Below are 20,485 nucleotides of genomic sequence, written 5' to 3' on the forward strand. Positions count from 1 at the left end.
GTCCCTCTTTAGGAATCTGTGAACCAAGTCCTCAAGAGTTTGATTTCCTGTTCTGTCCACATCCCATCGTCCCCATTTTTCACCATCTCCCAAAGATCCATAAATCACTGACCTGCCCTCCAGGCAGACCTATAGTGGTCAGTATTGGATCTTTGTGAGATGGTGTCTCTCGGTACATAGATAGTTTTCTTCAACCCCTGGTCCAATCATTGCCCTCCTTCCTTAAAGACTCGAACCAATTGTTGGTGGATTTGCAAAATGTTAAATGGGAGACATCTTATAGTTGCGATACTATGGACGTTATGTCCCTTTATAGTATTATTATAGTATTATACAACACGACCAAAGTATTGCTGCAGTACAACATTATCTTCATTTATCAAAATTACCCACTTCACTTTGCAGTTTTTTGATTGAAGGTATTACATTTTTATTAGCACATAATTATTTCACTTTTGATTCACAATTTTATTTACAATTTAAGGGTACTTGTAACAGGGGAGTTATCCCTGTTCAGGTAATGTGCCTCTAATCCAGCAGTGTGGTGGTTAACTGCTGGTAGTCAATTAACAAACACCACCTGCCTAATTAGATTGCTTAGAAAAGCCTGTCTTTTGAGACAGGAAGTGAGACTCCTTAGCTCACACCTGAGCTGAACTTGGAGACACTTGTCTTGAGCCCTGCCAGAAGAAACAGCAGAGCTGATTTCAAGACACAGGGGAAACTTCTAAACCTGAATGCTGACAAACCCTGAAGAAAAGGTAGCAACCAGGGACAGAGAAGATTTTCCCTTCAAACCACAAGGAACAGATAAGACTTTTATTTACAAGACTTTTTATATCTGTTCATTTCATGCTATATGTTTGGGGCTGGGAGACATGCTTATCTAAGGGAGTTGTGAACTGCATAGTATTTAACTATAAATACTCCCAAGTGAATAGAAGCTTTGTTTACCCCTTGTTTGGATGGTTTCCTGATGTTAAAGGCGCAATAAAAGGCGTATTTAATTTCACTATAATCAGTCTCCCTTGCATACCCCTGTGAGCGTCCGCCTACAGTACTGCTATGTGGACTTCATTTGCACCGTCTTATGCTAATTTGTTTATGGGCTTTTGAGAATCTATCTTTATTTTTAGTGATCACAATATTTTTAGGAAACACATTATTTTCTTCAGGCGTTATATTGACAACCTGCTTTTCATTTGGGATGGTGATTTTCTTTCTTTTGAAACTTTCTTTAACACTTTAAATATTAATAATTATAATCTCACATTTACTTATGATTTCGATATTCAACACATTTGCTACTTGGACATAATGTTGTACATACAGTAGATGTCAATAAGACAATACAAACAGATGTTCATAGAAAACCCAACTCTCATAACGCATTTCTAATAGCTAACAGAAATCATTCTAGACCCCTTAAGAGGGGGATCTTGAAGGGACAATTTTTGAGACTCAAAAGACTTTGTTCTACTGAGGAGTCTTTTGAGACCCAGGCTGAGGACTTGGTTCGCAGATTCCTAAAGAGGGGCTATAATAGGGTTCATATTATGGAGTCTCTCAATGTGGTAAGATCACTTAATCGGGGCGATCTTTTCCCCAGTAGGTGTAATCCCAATTGTAAATGTAGGAAAATGAGTAGGAAAATGGATTACAAGGTACCTTTTTTCATTACACAGCAATGTAAACAAGCAGATTCAATTAGAAATATAATATATAAACACTGGGACACTTTAACGCTAGACATTGATTTAGAGAATATTGTGAAGGATGGACCGAAATTTGTTTTAAAAAAAAGCAAAGTCATTGGCAGGTTTTCTATCACCAAGTTTGTTTCACTCACATCGCCAACAGCGTATTTCTAATATACCAAAAGGTTTCTTCAAGTGCGGCCATTGTGTTGTTTGCCAATATGCCATTCCATTGACGAGTATTCAATCCTTAAAACATAGGGAAAAAATTAAAATATCTACATTCATTAACTGCAATTCAAGTTTCATTGTTTATATACTTAATTGTGGCTGTGGCAGACACTACGTTGGACGCACCATAAGGCCTTTGAAGTTGAGGATAATGGAGCATGTTAGAGCTATTAAAAAATGTACTACAACGCACCCAGTGTCACGACACTTTGAACACTGTCCACAGGACGGTATCCAGAACTTCTCTTTCTTGGCTGTTGAGCATGTTCCCCCACCCATTCGGGGAGGTGATAGGTTGAACATGCTCAACAGACGTGAGATGTTCTGGATCTTCAGCATGGATTCTTTACATCCAAGTGGGTTTAACCAAGATTGGGAATTAATTCATTTCGTATAAATACATATCCCATTTTTTGGATAGGTCATAATGAGTGTGGATGACACATTAATTGTCTAAGCTAACTCTGAATCTTTTTCTTATGTCCTTAGATATATATATATTTTTGAATTTATGCATTTTCATTATCAGTGTTCGACAATCCTATACATTTACACGCCCTGGGCGGGTGGATTTAATCCCCGGGCGAGTAAATATTGGCCCATGCAGAACACGTATTTGTTTTTTAAAATTTCCCCCGCTCGCGCTGCTGTTTTTCCCGCGCTCGCGCTGAAACAAAAGAAAAACTCCCCCTACCTGCCAGTTGAGTGGCGCGCGCTCCCAGGCTTTGTGGGCGCGCGGCCAGGCTCTATATTAGCCCGCCCCCAACGAATGGCCATTTTTTCTGCCAGGGGATCTGTTGGAGAGTACGAGAGTAAGTACTCTCCAATCCTCCATCCCCTCTGCTCCTTCCCTGCCTCCAGTTCCCCCTTACTCCCTGCTTCCCACCCGGAGATGGTAGCGTGGGTGTTCCCCCTTCTCTCCCCGGCACCCGCTTACCCCGGCTTCCCGCGCGGGACGGAGTTGTCCCCCCCTTCTCCCCCTCCCCCGGCTTCCCGCGCCACTTCCTGCTTCCCCCGTTCCCCTGGTGATGGTACTGGGGGTGTTCCCCGCTTACCCCGGCTTCCCGCGCGGGACAGAAGTGTCCCCCCCCCCCCTTCTCCCTCCCTGGCTTCCCGCGCCACTTCCTGATCCCCACACAGGGCTGGTTGGGGGTGTTCCCCGCTTACCCCGGCTTCCCGCGCGGGACAGAAGTGTCCCCCCCCTTCTCCCTCCCTGGCTTCCCGCGCCACTTCCTGATCCCCGCGCGGGGCTGGTTGGGAGTGTTCCCCACTTACCCCGGCTTCCCGCGCCCCTTCCTGATCCCTGTGCGGGGCTGGAGATGGTCGCGGGGGGGCGAGAGGGGCAGTGGTGGTGGTGCTCGGTCGCGCGGCCTTTCCTCTTTTTCCCCCTGTCGTGTGTCTGTGTGTGTGCGTGTGTGTATGCAGCATACATGGGAGAGTATGTGTGTGTATGCATGCATGGGAGAGAGTGTGTGCGTGCGTGTGTATGTGTATGCATGCATGGGAGAGTGTGTGTGTGTGTGTGTGTGTATATATATGCATACATGGGAGAGTGTGTGTGTGTGTATGCATGCATGGGAGTGTGTGTGTGTGTGTGTGTGTGTGTGTGTGTGTGTGTGTGTGTGTGTGTGTGTGTGTGTGTGTGTGTATGGGAGAGTGCGTGCATGCATGGGAGAGTGTGCGTGCATGCATGGGAGAGTGTGTGTGGGAGTGTGTGTGGGTAGGATACCAGAAGTGTCCTGCCACCCCACCCCCCAATCACCCCGTCACCCCACCCCCCAATCACCCCACCACCCCACCACCCCACCACCCAGTCACCCCAGTCAGTCACCCCATCACCCCAGTCAGTCACCCCGTCACCCCAGTCAGTCACCCCGTCACCCCACCCAGTCAGTCAGTCACCCCGTCACCCCAGTCAGTCACCCCGTCAACCCAGTCAGTCACCCCAGTCAGTCACCCCAGTCAGTCACCCCGTCACCCCAGTCAGTCACCCCAGTCAGTCAGTCACCCCGTCACCCCAGTCAGTCACCCGTCACCCCAGTCAGTCACCCCGTCACCCCAGTCAGTCACCCCGTCACCCCAGTCAGTCACCCCGTCACCCCAGTCAGTCACCCCGTCACCCCAGTCAGTCATCCCGTCACCCCAGTCTGTCACCCCATCACCCCAGTCAGTCACCCCGTCACCCCAGTCAGTCACCCCGTCAACCCAGTCAGTCACCCCGTCAACCCAGTCAGTCACCCCGTCAACCCAGTCAGTCACCCCAGTCAGTCACCCCGTCACCCCAGTCAGTCACCCCAGTCAGTCACCCCCGCCCCAGTCAGTCACCCCCGCCCCAGTCAGTCACCCCCATCCCAGTCAGTCACCCCCACCCCAGTCAGTCACCCCCGCCCCAGTCAGTCACCCCCACCCCAGTCAGTCACCCCCGCCCCAGTCAGTCACCCCCGCCCCAGTCAGTCACCCCCGCCCCAGTCAGTCACCCCCGCCCCAGTCAGTCATCCCGCCCCCGTCAGTCACCCAACCTCTCTCTCTGTGTATCACCCACACTCTGTGTGTCACCCACCATTTCTCCCCTCTGTGTCTCCCACCTCTGTGTCTCTCCACTCTCTCCCCCCCACACTCTCTATCTCCCCCCCACACTCTCTCTCCCCCCCCACACTCTCTCCCCCCCCACACTCTCTCTCCCCCTCATTCTCTCTCTCTCCCCCCCCCACTCTCTCTCTCCCCCACTCTATCTCTCTCTCCCCCACTCTCTCTCTCTCCCCCCCACACTCTCTCTCTCCCCCACACTCTCTCTCTCTCTCCCCCACACTATCTCTCTCCCCCACACTCTCTCTCTCTCCCCCCCACACTCTCTCTCTCTCCCCCACACTCTCTCTCTCTCCCCCACACTCTCTCTCTCCCCCACACTCTCTCTCTCCCCACACTCTCTCTCTCTCTCCCCCACACTCTCTCTCTCTCCCCCACACTCTCTCTCTCTCTCCCCCACACTCTCTCTCTCTCCCCCACACTCTCTCTCTCCCACACACTCTCTCTCTCCGCCCCCCTCTCTCTCTCTCCCCCCCACTCTCTCTCTCTCTCTCCCCCCACTCTCCCTCCCCCCCACTCTCCCTCCCCCCCACTCTCTCTCTCCCCCCACTCCCTCTCTCTCACCCCCACTCTCTCTCTCTCTCCCCCCCACTCTCTCTCTCTCCCCCCCCACTCTCTCTCTCTCCCCCCACCACTCTCTCTCTCTCCCCCCCACTCTCTCTCCCCCCCACACTCTCTCTCTCCCCCCACACTCAGGATCTCTTATTTACCCTATATATCTTACTTGCCCTATACTACACCGAAATAACCTATACTGCTTTCTTCCAGATCTGACTCAAGCTTCACACGGAAGGCCTCAGAATCCCCCCTAACCCAGAAGACAGGTAGGGAACACCTTCCCTCCAATGTATAACATTGCGGGAATGAGGGTACCTGGACATTGAGGGACTACGGATCAGGTAAGATCCCAGGCGGGATTGCTGCTTTAGATATTATGAAGCGGGCGCATCCAGACACTGGTTAAGAGGTTCAGGAAACTAGTCATTCACACCTGGCTTTTATTTCTAGATCTGACATTTACACACACACACACGTAACAAGGGCTAATTGTAGTATAATGTAATACAATAAATACATTTATGTCAAAAATGAATGTTGTTTTGACTAGGAATTTATTAAATGTATTTTATTTATATATTTTATTTTAAAGCGGGGTTGGGGGCGGGACTAGGGTTGGGGGTGGGACTAGGGGCGTGGTTGGGGGCGGGACTAGGTGGCGAGTAGATTTTTTGGTTGAGCGAGTAGGTTTTTGGGTGATTTGTCGAACACTGTTCATTATGATATTATTATTATTATCATTTTCTGTTTATTTTCATTATTTAGGATTATTGAGATATAGTAAGATATTTTCTTATTACATAGTTACATAGTTACATAGTAGTTACATAGTTATTATTTTGTCTTTATTAATATTTATTGATTTATTGATTATTTAGATTTTAGCAATCATATATCCACATTGGTGTTTATGTTGGTAATTTTTTATATCCATATATTTGATAATCACATATTCTTATATATAATATTTAATGTTATAGAATGTTCATCATCTTATGTATTATTATAGTTTTAGATTGATTATTTATTTTCTTTTTTCATCACATTATGGGTTTTAATATATATATATATATATATATATATATATATATATATATATACAGTGCTCGACAAACCCGGTCGCCAACTCGCCAGCTGCGATCGGATATTGGCTCGTGGCCAGTAACCTTTCCCCTGCTCTGCAAAAAAAAAAAATCCCCTGTTCGAAAAAAAAAAAAATTGAAAATAAAAAATTGTAGCTGATTGGCTGTGACGCGGGATGGAGCTGCCAGGACTTCAAACCGCCCTTTCTGCATGGGTAAGTAATGTGGGGGGGGGGGTTGAGTGCATGCGTTTCTGCTGCGGCTGCTGCTGCTCCTCCTCCTCCCCCCCCCCTCCTGTATAATTGTGTCAGCTCCTATAATTTACAATTTACTGATCCAGTCATGGAGGAGTTTGGACAGATGCTTCAGGTGGGGGGAATTTAATGCACTTTAAATATTTATATACTGTATACACTGATACATCCTTCCCCCCCCCTCCGGTGTTCCCGCTGCCCGCGCGGGTCACATGCTGTAGTGGCCGGGGTGTTTCTTTCCCCCCCCCTCCGGTGTTCCCTTCCCCCCCCCTCCGGTGTTCCCGCTTCCCGCGCGGGTCACATGCTGTAGTGGCCGGGGTGTTTCTTTCCCCCCCCCCCCTCCGGTGATCCCACTGCCCGCACGGGTCACATGCTGTAGTGGCCGGGGTGTTTCTTCCCCCCCCCCCCTCCGGTGATCCCGCTGCCCGCGTGGGTCACATGCTGTAGTGGCTGGGGTGTTTCTTTCCCCCCCCCCCCTCCGGTGATCCCGCTGCCCGCGCGGGTCACATGCTGTAGTGGCCGGGGTGTTTCTTTCCCCCCCCCCCTCCGGTGATCCCGCTGCCCGCGCGGGTCACATGCTGTAGTGGCCGGGGTGTTTCTTCCCCCCCCCCCTCCGGTGATCCCGCTGCCCGCGCGGGTCACATGCTGTAGTGGCCGGGGTGTTTCTTTCCCCCCCTCCTCTCCTGTGTTCCCGCTGCCCGCGCGGGTCTGAAGATATTGCAGTTGCCGGTGATTCTCTCCCCTCTGTGCTCCCGCTGGTCGCGCGGGGAGGGAGGAAGTAGCGGGGTGTTTCTCCCCCCCCCCCCTCGCTCTCCCCTCCGGCACACGTCCCTTCCCGTGTGTGTGTATGGGTATGAGAGAGAGATTGTGTGTGTGTGTGTGTGTGTGTGTGTGTGTATATATGGGGATGAGAGAGAGATTGAGAGTGTGTGTGTGTATGGGAGAGAGAGATTGAGTGTGTGTGTATGGGAGAGATTGCGTGTTTGTGTGTGGGAGAGAGAGAATGTGTGTGTGCAGGACACCAGAGTTAACCCCCCAGTCAGTCACCCCCCCTCCACTCAGTCAGTCACCCCCACCCAGCCACCCAGTCAGTCACCCCACCCAGTCACCCAGTCAGTCACCCCACCCCCCACACAGTCACCCCACCCCCCACCCAGTCAGTCAAAATTCCCCCAGTCAGTCATAGTGTCAGTCATACCACCCCCCCACCCAGTCAATCATCCCACACAGTCAGTCACCCCACCCCCCCACCCCATCACCCAGTCAGTCAAAAGTCACCCAGTCAGTCAAAGTCAGTCATCCCACCCCCCCAGTCAGTCAGTTGCCCCCCCGTCAGTCAGTTATCCCCCGTCTCTCCCCCTTCTCTGTCTCTCCCCCCTTCTCTGTCTCTCCCCCCTTCTCTGTCTCTCCCCCTCTCTCTGTCTCTCCCCCCTCTCTGTCTCTCCCCCCTCTCTGTCTCTCTCTCCCCCCTCTCTGTCTCTCTCTCCCCCCTCTCTGTCTCTCTCTCCCCCCTCTCTGTCTCTCTCTCCCCCCCTCTCTGTCTCTCTCTCCCCCCTCTCTGTCTCTCTGTCTCTCCCCTCTCCGTCTCTCCCCTCTCCGTCTCTCCCCTCTCCGTCTCTCTCCCCTCTCCGTCTCTCTCCCCTCTCCGTCTCTCTCCCCTCTCCGTCTCTCTCCCCTCTCCATCTCTCTCCCCTCTCCGTCTCTCCCCTCTCCGTCTCTCTCCCCTCTCCGTCTCTCCCCCCTCTCCGTCTCTCTCCCCTCTCCGTCTCTCTCCCCTCTCCGTCTCTCTCCCTTCTCCGTCTCTCCCCCTTCTCTGTCTCTCTCCCCTCTCTGTCTCTCCCCCTTCTCTGTCTCTCTCCCCTCTCTGTCTCTCTCCCCTCTCTGTCTCTCTCCCCTCTCTGTCTCTCCCCCCTTCTCTGTCTCTCTCCATCTCTCTGTCTCTCCCCCCCTCTCTGTCTCTCCCCCCCCCCTCTCTGTCTCTCCTCCCCTCTCTGTCTCTCTCTCCCCCCTCTCTGTCTCTCTCTCCCCCCTCTCTGTCTCTCTCTCCCCTCTCTCTGTCTCTCCCCTCTCTGTCTCTCTGTCTCTCCCCTCTGTCTCTCTCCCCCTCTCTGTCTCTCTCCCCTCTCTGTCTCTCTCCCCTCTCTGTCTCTCTCCCCTCTCTGTCTCTCTGTCTCTCTCCCCTCTTTGTCTCTCTCCCCTCTCTGTCTCTCTGTCTCTCTGTCTCTGTCTCACACTCTCTCTGTCTCACACTCTTCATCTGGATATCTTATTTACCCTGTATATCTTAACTGCCCTATACTACACCGAAATAACCTATACTGCTTTCTTCCAGATCTGATTCAAGCTTCACACGGGAGACATCGGAATCCCCCCTAACCCAGAAGACAGGTAGGGAGCATCTCTCCTCCAATGTATAACATTGCGGGAATGAGGTACCTGGACATTGAGGGTCTGCGGATCAGGTAAGATCCCAGGCGGGATTGCTGCTTTAAATATTGTGAAGCGGGGGCATCCAGACACTGGTTAAGGGGTTCAGGAAACTAGTCATTCACATCTGGCTTTTTTTTCTAGATCCGACATTTATACACACATACACACACTCAATCTCTCTCTCCCATACACACACACACACACACACACACACACACACACACACACACACACACACACACACACACACACACACACACACACACACGTAACAAGGACCAATTGTAGTATAATGTAATACAATAAATAAACTTATGTCAAAAACGAATGTTCTTACTAGGTATTTATTCAATTTATTTTATTTATGTATTTTTTTTAAAGCGGGGGCGGGACTAGGGGGGGGGGTTGGGGGCGGGACTAGGTGGCGAGTAGATTTTTTGGTTCGGCGAGTAGATTTTTGGGTGATTTGTCAAGCACTGTATATATATATATATATATATATATATATAAATATAAGTGACCTAACCCTCATAACCTCAACAGTAACATGTAAATATATTAAGAAAAAAGAAGAATATATTCATATATATATATGAATATATTCTTCTTTTTTCTTAATATATTTACATGTTACTGTTGAGGTTATGAGGGTTAGGTCTGACCTAACCCTCATAACCTCAACAGTAACATGTAAATATATTAAGAAAAAAGAAGAATATATATATATATGAATATATTCTTCTTTTTTCTTAATATATTTACATGTTACTGTTGAGGTTATGAGGGTTAGGTCACTTTAAGGATCTTTATGTGTTCTGTAATATGTTTTTTTCATTATGTATCAGTCATATGTTGTTTATAAAATCATTTTTATTTCTTTTATATTTCTTTTGTATTTTTAATCTTTAGTTCTTTTTATGTTTTTTTTTATCACTAATCATCTGTTTTCTTCTGTCATTCATGTTCTTTAACATGTTTGCTGCACAGTTCGTTTTGTATTTGTATTGTTTATGTTTTTTTTACTTCCGGCTTTGCCTATCCCATGCAGAGGAGTTTTTCCCCTGTGAGGCTTCCGTAGTTACATACGGGGACTCTGTACTAGTTAATCTTGATTGACTGGTTTTGGTGCGAATTCACCCCTGCATTGGAGTGGGTATATAAGGAAGTAGATTAGGAACACAGGTTACTCTTTGATAAAGCGCCATTTCGGCGTGAAACGCGTTAGAGGACCTCCTTTGTAGCATCTGCAACTATGCATCTTCAATAAAGCATTTTTATTTTTTTGGTTATTAGCCTCCAGCCCTATCTTTTCAGCAGTGCACCACCATTTTTTCTACATCATATTCAATATCATGTTTAATAACGTTTGCTTTAGACAAATCCTGGCTTTGTCACATAGGTGTATGTACATCTTTTATTGCATATTGCATTGTCACTTTTTTCTTGTTTATATATACACACAAGGTCATATATGTTGGTGTTTTTTGTAGTTTAAATGTTTATGGTAGAATCATAGCTGAGAGTTGTCCTATATCAGTGTCTTGTTATTTCCTGGCAGATTACTCTTTGATAAAGCGCCCTGTGCGGGAAACATGTTAGAGAATCTGTCAGGATTTTTGTCTATATGTTTTTAATTTAATACATTTTTGATATTGGCCCTCTGTCCCACCGGTACACCTTCTTTCTAGCTGTGCTCCGGATTTTCTCTTTTTGAATAACCCTTGCTGCCTGTTACATGCATGAATGCACACTGCGCTAGAGACACACATACAAGCATTATGGATTAAAGTGTTCCTGCACCCTGCCAGTGAAGCAGCCAGTTCAGCCAGGAGCTTGGCTGCATAGATGCTGGTCTGACTGCCATCCGGTTCCAGCTATCATCTCCCCTGGACATACTCCACAGAAGGGGTTCATTTTCTACACGGCAGGGATTGCAGTATCTGAGAGGTGGGGCTGCCTCTGCTCTCCCTTCCCTCCTCCCTCCCCAATCTGCCTTTGGTTTCATGCCTGTGAATTGTGAGTTATGGTGGCTACATGATTGTGCTTCTAATGAATATCCAGTTGCCACATATATCATTTTCTTATCTATTATCAAAAGGGGGAGAGGAATTAACTTTTCAAACCTCACACTGTGTCTCTAGCTATACTCATATGAGCTCCGGAATGCTGGGCCGATCATAGTCCTGCTACGTGTTGGGGGGTAGGTGGGAGGTGTATTTATTGAAATGCAGCCCATGTTTTATTTGTTTTAATACAGGAATGGTACCGCAGGCCAGCAGGGACCCACGGACACCACCTGAGGACCCATGGAAGCCCAAAGTGACCACCTGAGGACCCACGGACAACTGCAGGGAGGAACTGGGGCCCCCACAGGACCTGCGGGGACCACCCAAGGGCCCCCAGACACCCATGGGAACCACCCGAGAACGCCCAGACACCCATGGGAACCACCCGAGGGCCCCCAGACACTCATGGGGACGACCCGTGGACCCCCAGACATCCGCGGGGACCATCCCGTGGGCCTCAAACATTGGGGCCCACGGACACCCACGGACACCACCTGGAGGGCCACTGAGCCTAGCGATACCACTCAAGGGCCACCAGAGACCTGTGCCCCCCCCAGGGTACACTGTGTGTCCTGCGGACACCCATCGGGACCACCCAGGGACCCCCACCAGCCTGTGGTATTAATCGTGTGTGTAAAAAAATAAATATTGGTTTTATGTGGGTGCACAGAGGGTGGGGGGGTTGTGTATTGGTGTTTATTAGATGATGTAATGGTTTATTGGGGGCCTAGGAAGTGTGGCTGTTGTGTGTATTTGTGTTTATTGTGGGTAGTGGGGGTGGGTGAAGCGGGTAGTAGCCCCAAGGATGGGTGTTTAGGCCTACCAGGTGGTAGCGGGAGGGGTTACCCCTTCATTACCGTAGTGGTATTAACGGCTAACAGCCCCACTTCCTAGGCCCCGCAATCCCCCGGCAAGGCCTAACTACCCACCAAGGGCCAAATACCACCCTCACCCACCCCATACCCACAAGGTGGCACTGGTGGTTAACCCCTTCATCGTCTTAGCAGTTAACCACTAAGGTAATACAGTTTGTTGTATATGCATTTTTCGTGCATCTGATTCATGCCGGGGGTCTCTCGTGCGGATATCAATGGATATCAACTCCAGGGACTACCAACATCAATCCGATGCATCAAAAATGCATTTTTTTTTCAAAGCCCCCTCTCGCCGCTTCTCAGCAGCTTCTCCCCACCTTCTTGCCTACATTTTGTGGCGAGGCTATTTGGAGAGGAATTTTCAATTCTAGAGCGGCAATCAGCCTCGACAAGCTGATCGGGGCTACTAGAATAGAGCGAGTTGGAGAAACTGCCAATCAGTGCCGAAAAGTGGCTTATCAGTGCACGTTTGGCGATATATATATATTTTTTTTCGGAAATTTTTTTTGCGGTAAATTTCTAGTATCGCCAAAATATCGGAGCTTAGAGAATAACAGTAGGCTTTTTTGACAAAAACGGACTTATTGGACCTTTCTGCATAGGCCCCAAAGTGTGTGTGAACACGCGAAACGTGCATGCAATGATGTCATCCGTATGTGCCGAGCCGTTCCGGGGGCAGCAGAGTGTATCTTTTGCCTGCGGCTCTGCTGGAAACCTTTCTGACGGATGTTAGTCCTCCACAGGTCCACTTTCCTTTAGCCTAGGGATCTCTATTCAGTATACCCCTGATTTATTAGGGTTTCTTTTTCCCCCTCAGAGGTAGGAGAGGTTTTTGTGAGCAAGGACACATAGATCTGCCTTATCCAACCAAGACACTGATCCTCGGAGGCTGTGTTCTCTGGGACCACACCCCTACCGGGAATTTGCCCAGTTTAATGTGGAGCACCTTATCCACTTCTGGGGTCTGCTTGGGGATCCCATTATAGATACTACCTGACACACTGTCCAAAAGCACTGAGCTATTAAGCCTACTTTTACCTACTAGTGGACTAACTGTCGTGCGGACGGACTATCATTTAGGGTCCGTTAACTATCTGATTACCAACCTTCATTTAATACGTTTTTAGATTTCACATTAAATGTTCAAAAGGTTATGTACAAGTGTTCGAAGAAATGGTCCTTCTTGGTGCTGGTCATCATGGGTTAATGCTCAGTGCAATATGTTAATGAAAAAAGAAAAACAAAAATAGTGCATAGTATATATCGTAAACGGTGCTAATTTAATGTTAATTACATACACCAGTATTCCTGTGGGATGTTATACTGAGTCTCCAGAAACCACTAAACCACACAGTCAATATCACCAGATATCAAAATAACCTTAAAGTGGCTATATATCTCCACCTGATGATATACAGTAGGGCCCCGCTTCTCTGCAATCCGCTGATACGGCAGTACCAAGAAGGGGGTAGCCATGTCTGTGCATGCACAGAACAGGGAAGTCAGAGGTCACGCATGCGTAGAACGGGCGTTTGCTGAGGGTGCGAATATGCAGAACGAAGGTTGCGCACGCCGAACGGAGGTTGCGCATGCGCAGAAGGGGGAATTGCCGGTTTGCGGATGCGCATACGCCGAAAATCGCCGGTTCCACTTTCCGCCAGGCCCTTAGAATGGAACCCGCGGCATGTCCGGGGCCCTCCTGTATTTAAAGAACTTTACAGTGAACGTATATTGATATGAATAAGCACAGAACTAACAGGACGGAATAGTAGAATATGAGGAAGAAATTCCCTTGATGGATGAAGTATACTTTAGTCATGAGGAATTATCCTCATGCATATGTGGCACAGAGAAAAATGCCAATAGTACAATAAAGTTTTTAAAATTTAATAAAAACACACAACATTTTACGTTTCCATATTAAGGATACGACTCATGTCCTGCATCTGATACAGGACATTGATTGAGTTTACTTAGCATTTGGAGACAATCTGTAGAGGTTTTTTTTTGTTCTATTGCGTCCGTAGGTGGAGCTTAACCCAAGTGTGCCTGCTGGCATGGCGATTTACAGTAGAGACATTGTAGCAATTTAAGTAATTTCGATAGAAAAGTTGAAGGAAAAGTCTGTTCGAAAAGTTTGTTTCAAAAGTTCTCAAACTTTTTCATCCAATTGACTGTGAAATAGAAAACACCCCCATAGCATACAAAATGCCCCACATAATTATATATTTAATTAAGGTGCACGCCCAAGAAATGCACACATGGATAATCTGTCTTTTGCCACATGATTATCTTTAAGGGAATCACTTTTTAACTAACAAGGGTACTGTAGTTGATTTCTACGGCGAAGATGGAATTTTCATATTTTTGCAATATCATTTTTAGACCATAAATTGTGTGTCAAACTACACAGTATAGGAAATGTTTAATTTTAAATTGGTGTTAGTATCATGTGCATATTTGGTCACGAGACTTCCAATCTAATATGCAAAACAGGAATAACTTTCAAACTTTGAAATACAGTATGTAATATGTAATATTTGTCTGAATTAACCATATTGCATCAAAAAACACCACGTTTTGTCTACACTTCAATTTCCTGAAAGTGCAGATGCTCATGGAGCAAGCAGAGGCCAATTTAAATCTTTGCCAACAGCACCTTGGGGCAAAAATGCATGAATAAACCCTCTGTAATAAAGGCCTCAAGGGTGCTAGCTTTTGTGACGTATGGTTAAATATTGTAAAATGTATCATTGCCCAGCAGCCCTCACCTCTCCAGTCAGCAAGTGAATGATCTTGTTGATGTCTTCCAGGATCTTCTCAGACATCAGCTTCTTGTCATTGTTTCTCTCATGTATCAGGGAGTTAGTTGGAGGCTCCATGCTCTGGGTCCTGCAGAATCCTTCTGGCACATGGGGACTGGTGCCGTCTGGGACATGCTCACCGTGCTTCTTCACAACTATATAATCCTACATATTGAGAGAGACAGTAATAAATATCACTGTGCAGAGCAATAGACAGACGTTAACAAGAGATGTGTCCCTCATGTTCCTGCAGATTTGCTGCTTTGCAGTAAGAAGGACAAATCTCTTGTTAACATCGCTATACTCCAGTAGTCTATTCAGTGGCCTCCCCTCCATTTCTGTGTATTGTATCACTGACTTCCCTGTGCCTATATGATCACCAAGATAATGTGTACAAACATCACATTAAAAATGCTATGTAATGGGGCTTCCGGTGACGCCACCAGACATGGCAGTGTTTTAGGAGAGCCCTGTGGACCCCTGTATAATTAATAAAATAAACACCTTTACCCTAAGCTTTGCGGACCCAGCCCTGGTGCATCACGGAGCGCCGGAGTGACTGATTCGGCCGATCCGACGATCAGCTATGGGAGACCCCCCTGCGAGTCTCGCGGGCCCAGTGGAGGGAAGAGGCGGCAAGGCACTGTGTGTCCCGTGAGGTCTGGGACCGGGGAATCGGCGGCGGATGGGGACGGAGCTCCCCCTGCCTTTTGAGCTAGAGGGACGCTCGCTGCAGCCTCCCGCGGCCGCGAGGAGAGGCGCGAGCGGTAAGGAGGAAATAAATAAATCCCGGATCGGGGGATCTGTGGGAGAGGGGGGACGCCGGGAGGGGGTGGAACCTGGTGGTGTGGCTGAGAGGGAGAGGCGGCCCATCACGTAGGTCCCAGCATCCCACAAAGTGCACTTACTGTTGTCAGAAGCACTGAGTCCCATATCACTGCAGCAGCCCAGACACAATACCACAGAATAAATAAATAACTCTGTCTCGCTCCCCCTACAAGGACCCCCGGGTGCCTGCGCCGTCCTTGCGCCTCGCCCCCCCCCTGGACCACCGCCTTTCCCCTAACGTCCACAGCCCCAAGCAAACATCCCCAGAAGGGGGACCACCGCAACAATGCAGTCGCGACAGAAAAAAGCCTCAACTCCGGCGGTAACTAAATACTTCCCGCCGGCGCAGAGAAGCCCAGGTGCGGCGCCTGACAACCAAGATGGCGCCGACGCACGCGGCTCCCCCACCACTGCAAGCGACCGCCAAGACAGAGGAGAGTTCATAACAAAAGCATACCTTGAGGATTTAATGACATCCCTCCACAACAAATTCTATTCCTCACTGCAACAAGATCTCAAGGCAGCCGTCACGGAGCTCAAGGAGTAGATCTCAGGCCTGACCGAGAGAATCACCGAACTCGAGACAAAACAGGGAGAGACTCTCCAGAGACTAATGGAGGCTGAAGATTAAGTATTTCGGCTGGGGGAAGAGGTGACGGGCCTAAAATACGTGATAGAGGACCAGGAGAACAGGGACAGGAGACAGAATTTGCGGATCCGCAACGTCCCAGAGGCTGTTCTCCGTGATCTCATCCGGCCGTACCTATTGGAACTTTTCTCCTCCCTGTGTGGATATGTGGAACCCAGAGACATGGAGATAGACCGGCCCCAGGTCGGAGGATCCGAATAGAAGAAGGGACCTGATTTTAAAATTCCACAGCTACACCACCAAGGAAAGAATCCTGACGGTTTGCCGAGAAAAAGGAGACATTATCTTCCAAGAGGAAAGAATACAAGTCTATAGCGACTTATCCAGAACCACCGTTAACAGGCGGAAGGAACTCAAACCTTTAACGCTGCTCCTGCGCGAAAGTGGCGTCCGCTACAGGAGGGGATTTCCATTTAGACTAACGGCCAGCAAAAATGGGAAATTCTTAACCCTGAGGCACCCAGTTGAGATGGCGGCATTCGCAAGAGCACTAGGCCTCACTCCCCTGCCCTCTTGGGGATCAGAGGAGCGCCCAAGCTGAGACGCTGAAGAGGAAGACGGGCCTAGCCGCCCCTCCTGCAGAACCACTGCTCCAACCCAAGCGCAGGCAAAAAGAAAGTAAAGGAACACCCAAACTAACCTCCTTATTCCCAGTTGGCCGTTGCCGCAGACCTATCCCAGCGCTGAGCGGATACGACCGCCTGCAGTGACCGCTGAAGAAGAGACGCAGATACACCTGCTAGCGGCCATCTACCCCGTGGAGTGCACCTGAACGGCGTGACAAAATCCCCGGCAGCGCAGACGGCCCACCTGCATCATGGAGAGAGATTACTTGAAAGACAGCACGCCCCTGAGGGGCTGCGGGAGACGAATCCATTGCTGAACACACTCCTGAGGACCAAGTCTCATTGGAGACCCACCTGCACCACCATAGAAGACCTGCACGAGCGGACCAAGGAGCAGAGACGAGGGCTGGTTGCGGCTTTTGGGTGGGGTAGGGGGGGGGGGGCTGGAGATCCCGGGAGGAGAGCTTACTTGGAGCCGAGGGGGGCCTCCTCTCTTGCGGAGAACCGATGAGAGGAAGTCGCGGCGCCAGCTGCAGAGAGCCGTATCTGTTCCTGAAGACGGTCTGTGGGGGGGAGCGGGGGGGGGGGTTTGGACAGGGCCTGAATCCATGGGCCACACAGAAGGACTGTCGGCTATCCATAGCCTTACAAGCGTATCTGCCCCCCCGTGCCTCCCCCACCCCTGCCTCTGTTTGTGCCCCGGCCCCCCTCCCGCCCCTCCCCTCCCCCTCCCGCCGCAAACAAGAGGTCGGCTAAGAGACCTACAGACAGCCCTCCTCTGTCAGCAAACCAGCCCCACAGAATAGGCACTGTATAAGATAGCTGTGTGTTCATTATGGTTTATGCTTGTTAGAGTTAAAAAGTTAAATATGATGTTAATGTCGAAATGTCTATCCAGAGGGACTCGTTGTTATAACTGATTTGCCATGCTGGGAAACTACCGCTTGCGTTACCTGAATGCACGCTTATGCAAAAGATCACCTGTTCCAATCGACCATCACAGGCCACCCCTACCCCACTACGGAGCGCCTGTCCTTCCCACCTTCCCCCCCTCCTCCCCTTCCCCCCTTCCTCCCCTTCCCCCCCTCCTCCCCTTCCCCCCTCCCCCCCCTCCCCTTCCCCCACTCCCTCCCCCCCCTCCCCTTCCCCCACTCCCTCCCCCCCTCCCCTCCATCCCCCCCTCCCCCCCTCATGCCCCCTCACCCTCCTTCCCCCCCTCCCCTCCATCCCCACCTCCCCTCTACCTCCCCCCCTCCCTACCCCCCCTCCTTCCCCCCTCCCCCTCCCTCCTCCTCCCCCTCTCCCCCCCCTCCCCTCTCCCCCCTCCCCTCTCCCCCCTCCCCTCTCCCCTCTCCCCCCCTCTCCTCTCCCCCCTCCCCTCTCCCCTCTCCCACCCCCTCTCCCCCTCCCCCCATCCCCCTCCCCCCTCCTCCTCCCCCTCCTCCCCCTCCTTCCCCCTTCCCCTTCCCCCTCCCCCCCTCTCCCCCCTTCCCACCATCCCCTCCTCCCCACCATCCCCTCCTCCCCCCCTCCCCTCCCCCTCCCGCCGCAAACAAGAGGTCGGCTAAGAGACCTACAGACAGCCCTCCTCTGTCAGCAAATCAGCCCCACAGAATAGGCACTGTATAAGATAGCTGTGTGTTCATTATGGTTTATGCTTGTTAGAGTTAAAAAGTTAAATATGATGTTAATGTCACAACGTTTATTCAGAGGGACTCGTTGTTACAACTGATCTGCCATGCTGGGAAACCACCGTTTGCGTTACCTGAATGTATGCTTATGCAAAAAATCACCTGTTCCACTCGATCATCACAGGCCACACCTACCCCACTATGGAGCACCCTCCCTCCGCCACCCCCCCTCTCTCTCTCCTTCTCCCTGTTGGCTATACACACATAGGGAAAAGGTTTTTGAAAAAAACCATTAAGGGGTCCACACCCTCCTGGACGAGCCAGTCTGTACTCCCGGGTCTACCCCCCAAGGACCGTAAGTCCGAATGCCGGTACGCAATTCCGGCTACACCCTATTGGGGGCACCCTCAGGCCCCCGTCCTTTTTCTCTCTGCCTGCTGGTGCTGTCCCAGCAGTCCTTTACCCTTCCCGCCCACCCTCTCCCCCTCCACCCCCCCGACACCGCTGACCCAGGTCCAGACAACAGGTCACCCTCTTCCGCCAGAGATGTACTTACCTACCCCATAGACACAGTAATCAGTCACGGTCCCCCGGTTGGGAAAGGGGCGATTCGCAAAGACCCCTCCAGAGATAACAAAAATGGCTAACCAGGCCCCAATCAAAGTTATCTCCCTTAACGTTAAAGGACTACAGAGCCATAGGAAGAGAAAACTAGCTCTCCAGAAGATGAAAAGATCCCAAGGAGATATCATCTTTCTCCAGGAGACACACTTCACAGACCACGAGCCGCCTAAAATATTTAATAATACATTCCCGCTGGGCTATTATTCCTCGTTCAGTAGCAAGAAACGAGGGGTAGCAATTTTAATCCGCCAGGGAACCCCATTCAATTTCGTCAAAAAAGTTTCAGACCCAGGTGGTAGATTTCTTGTGGTATATGGCTCACGGGCAGGCACGGCGATCACCCTGATCAACCTCTATGCACCAAACGAGAACCAAGCAGAGTTCTTAAAAATAGTCCTAAACACAATCGACCCTACCTACCTATCGTCATTGAAAGTGGGGGGTGACCTAAACATGGCCTTAAACCCACTGGAGGATAAGACATTCCCTTTTAACTGCCCACACACGGTACTATCCCTAAAGATGGGAACAGCATTTAGAGCAATTATCAAAGATTTTTCCCTAGTGGACATTTGGAGATCCCAACATCAGGGCCAAAGGGACTATACCTTTTACTCCGCACCCCACCAGACCTATTCCCGCATTGATTACCTTTTTACAACCAAGAATGTTTTGGAGGCCTCCCAAAAATCAGATATAGGCCCGATCACATGGTCGGATCATGCCCCTATCTCATTAACTCTCTCAGTTCCATTCACAAAGTCGAGCGCATTTAACTGGAAACTAAACGATTCATTATTGAATCACCCGGAAATAGAGAGAGAAATCAAGTCAGCCCTATCAGAGTACTTCAGGAACAACTCAGGTTCAGTCCCATCCTCAGCGGTACTATGGGAAGCCCATAAGGCAACCATCAGAGGTACTTTTATCTCCATAGCATCCCATAGGAAAAAAAACTAAGGCAAAACTCCTCAAAGACTTGACAGAGAAAATAATCAAACTAGAACAGCAACACAAATCCAACCCTTCGGGGAAAATATACAAAACCTTAACTACCGCCAGAAACGAGTTGAAAAAGATCCAACTCGAGGATGTCGAAAAAGCCCTTCGATGGACTAACCAGAGATACTATGATAAGGGCAATAAAGCTGACAGACTATTGGCCAGTAAATTAAGAGGGGTACAAAAAAGGTCCCAAATAACTGCGATCAAGAACAGGTCAGGTCACATATTATATAATGACAGACACAATGCGGAGGAATTCACCAAATTTTATACCAAACTATACAACCTCAGAACTCAAGAGGAAAATAATAGAGCATCAAGGCTTACGGCAGTCTCGAACTATTTAGATCGCTGCAACCTCCCATCCTTAACAGAGAAGGAGAACGAGACACTGAATGGGAAAATTACAAAAGAGGAATTGGCAGACGCGGTAAAAGCTCTAAAACTATTCAAAGCCCCCGGCCCTGATGGATTCACAAACGCCTACTACAAGAGGTTTCTCCTGTCTCTATCTCCTTACTTGCTGGACTTGTTCAACTCCTTTATGGAAGGTGACCCCATACCAGCATCAATATCATTGGCTAACCTAGCAATAATCC

The 20,485-nt window shown here is 49.4% G+C and overlaps 1 protein-coding gene across 5 annotated transcripts in view; it reads right to left on the minus strand.

Moving 5' to 3' along the window:
- LOC142464295 (uncharacterized) overlaps positions 1 to 20,485 on the minus strand; it is a 181,565-nt gene that overhangs the window by 74,323 nt on the left and 86,757 nt on the right. For all 5 annotated transcript variants that reach the window (XM_075567769.1, XM_075567771.1, XM_075567770.1 and 2 more), the window contains exon 4: positions 14,551 to 14,748. In XM_075567769.1, the coding sequence (XP_075423884.1) occupies positions 14,551 to 14,748 (198 nt within the window). The remainder of the gene's footprint in view (positions 1 to 14,550; positions 14,749 to 20,485) is intronic.

The sequence above is a fragment of the Ascaphus truei genome, chromosome 12 (assembly GCF_040206685.1).
Source record: "Ascaphus truei isolate aAscTru1 chromosome 12, aAscTru1.hap1, whole genome shotgun sequence".
Classification (NCBI taxonomy): domain Eukaryota; kingdom Metazoa; phylum Chordata; class Amphibia; order Anura; family Ascaphidae; genus Ascaphus; species Ascaphus truei.